This window comes from Vicia villosa, linkage group LG4, assembly GCF_029867415.1.
Source record: "Vicia villosa cultivar HV-30 ecotype Madison, WI linkage group LG4, Vvil1.0, whole genome shotgun sequence".
NCBI lineage: Eukaryota > Viridiplantae > Streptophyta > Magnoliopsida > Fabales > Fabaceae > Vicia > Vicia villosa.
Window position 1 is genome coordinate 190447044 of NC_081183.1, and position 2483 is coordinate 190449526.

At 36.0% G+C, this 2483-nt stretch overlaps 1 protein-coding gene across 1 annotated transcript; it reads right to left on the reverse strand.

Moving 5' to 3' along the window:
* Window positions 1-851: 851 nt before the first annotated feature.
* LOC131594131 (F-box/kelch-repeat protein At5g43190) lies at window positions 852-2483 on the reverse strand. The gene has a single exon (XM_058866227.1). The coding sequence runs from the start codon at window positions 2355-2357 to the stop codon at window positions 1197-1199; it is 1161 nt and encodes a 386-aa protein (XP_058722210.1). The 5' UTR covers window positions 2358-2483; the 3' UTR covers window positions 852-1196.

The following is a 2483-nucleotide window of genomic DNA, read 5'->3' on the forward strand; positions in this document are numbered from 1 at the left end:
TCCCTAAGATGTCTCGTTCCGTCCAAGGGAACTGGTATGTGTCATTGGAGAACTCAAGGGCCCATTTTCCCCTTTGTACCATCTCGACCTCACTATCAACCGATAAAAAATTACGATTGTGAGTACTAGAGAGTGATTGAGACTGCCTACCAGGGCCGGCCCTGGACTAGGGCAACCAGGCCCATAGCCCAGAGCCTCAAAATGTTAGTAATGGGCCTTATAAATTAAATATTAAAGTTATTAATACAATTTGAGATGATTTATATGCAAGCGAGTGACTGTACCCTAGTGGATGTGCATCATTTTATGTATTGGAAAGGACTTGAGTTCACGTCTTGGCTGCTGCACAATCTTGTTGGTGGTGCTATTTACAATTTAAACAGGTGATGTTATTTTTTTTTTAAAAATTATATTATTTATTAGGGGCCGTTTTTATTTTTTGCCCTGAGCCTCCAAAATGTCGGGATCGGCCCTGCTGCCCAGCACCTAACATCACTATCACTTGGTTCACGACCATAATGACTTGATATGAATTTGCGCCACACCAAAATTCATTCTATTATTGCAAGTTACACATGTCTAACCTCATTGTCGCACTAGATAACTTCCACACCAAATTTGATCAACATATCACCTAATTTCTGTTCCAAATTTGAATATGTTCTATTATCCAAAATTTTACATATATTTTTTATTGATAGGTAATGTTTTTACGAGTCAAAAGTTAACCAAACATTTGGTTTCAAAAAGAATAATTTGATAATTGAGTCAGTTCTTCACAAGATTACAAGTTTCTCAGAGTTTGTTTAACTGTTAAAAGAATCAGAGCAAGAAATCTACAAAAATGAAAATAAAAGAATACAAAATCTTAATTATTAGATACAATTTAAGTCAATATACAATCTTTACCAAACAATCTCCTTGGACAAAATCCAATTCCAAAATCTGTTAACATAACATACAATAAAAATTACATAACTGAATCTAGATCATCATCTTCTAATACAATCCCAACTCTGAAATTGGATTCTCCGCAATCAATGTTTTCCACATTCATAACATAACATTTATGGTCGTTCGATCTTGATCAGACAGTCAATTTTACATTCAACGATACATTACATACATACATACAAGTAGTACAATACAAGAACCATAAAACACAAACCTCAAAAAACACTCACTCTTTTCACCCTTCAAACTTGAGCATACAACTTAGGAACAAAAGAAAACCACTTAAAACCACAGCTACATTTCAAAGCCAAAGAAGAACACCTAGGAAGCCAATGCCAAGTCCTTCTAGAAACCAAATAATACAAAATCTCTGGCCAAGTATAACAGCATATACAAATCATCCCTTCATGCCAAAAACAATAAACATGTTCATAATTATGATAACAAACTGACACAAATTTCCTACACATCAAATCAGGTAAACTCTGAATCTCAACCCAATTAGTCCCATCTTCACTCATTTCCCATAGTTTTACACTCCTTGAAATTCCATTGCTCCCTACCCCACCAATCAAAAACAGTTTTTTACCAACACCGTCATCATCATTCATACTAACCAATCTCACAAAAGTGAGTTGATTAGGTAAATCACAAACAGGCTTCTCCCATTTTCCATTCCCCAAATCAAAATACACAACAGAAAAAGGCTCTGGTGTAGCAAAATACAAACCTCCTTTAAAGTAAACCCCTTGTTGATGAGGGTTATCACTAAGAATAGGATCAAAGCCATTGAATTTCCTCCAAGATTCAACCTTTGAGTTTGATTCATAAAGAAAAGCATTACTTGAAGATGATTCAGAAGAGAGTATAAAAATGATATACCCTTTTGGAGTAGAAACAAATGTAAGATGCTCAATATGAAGATTGAAATTAGGGTATTGGATTTTTCTCTTGGATTTGGCTAAGAGGTTACAAACAAGTAAAGAACATGAGAGTGAATCTGTTAAACAGAAAAGACCACCAGAAGAGACAAGAGTGGTAGTGAGAGAAAGTGAAGAATGGTGAAGTGAATCTGAGAAAGATAGCGAGATGTTACGCCATGTTTGAAGGTTGCAATCATAGAGAGGAAAGTGAGTTTGGAATTGAGGGTGAGAGAGTAAGAGAAAAGAAGAGAAAGGTGAAGAAGAAGGCGAGTGTTTGGAGATGAATGAAGGAGAGAAGATCAGTGGCCAGAAACCTTTGCAAGTGGATCTGAGACTCATGAAGGTTTTGAGAGGGAGGAAAGAGAGAATGTTTTCGAGGATTTCGGGTGGTAGTTTGCTCCAAATTTGAGGATCCATGTTTGGTGTTTGAGGTGGTTTTGGATTGTTGGTGATTATGTTAAGGTTGTTTTGGTTCTTCATTCGGAGTTTACGAGATTGTTTTGTTTGTGATTTGGGTTTTTTGAGGTTTGATGTTTTGGTCGGATTTGGTGTTTATCTCATAGCAGGAAACAGCTTAGAACCGACTCTGCCTTATATATGTTTGAA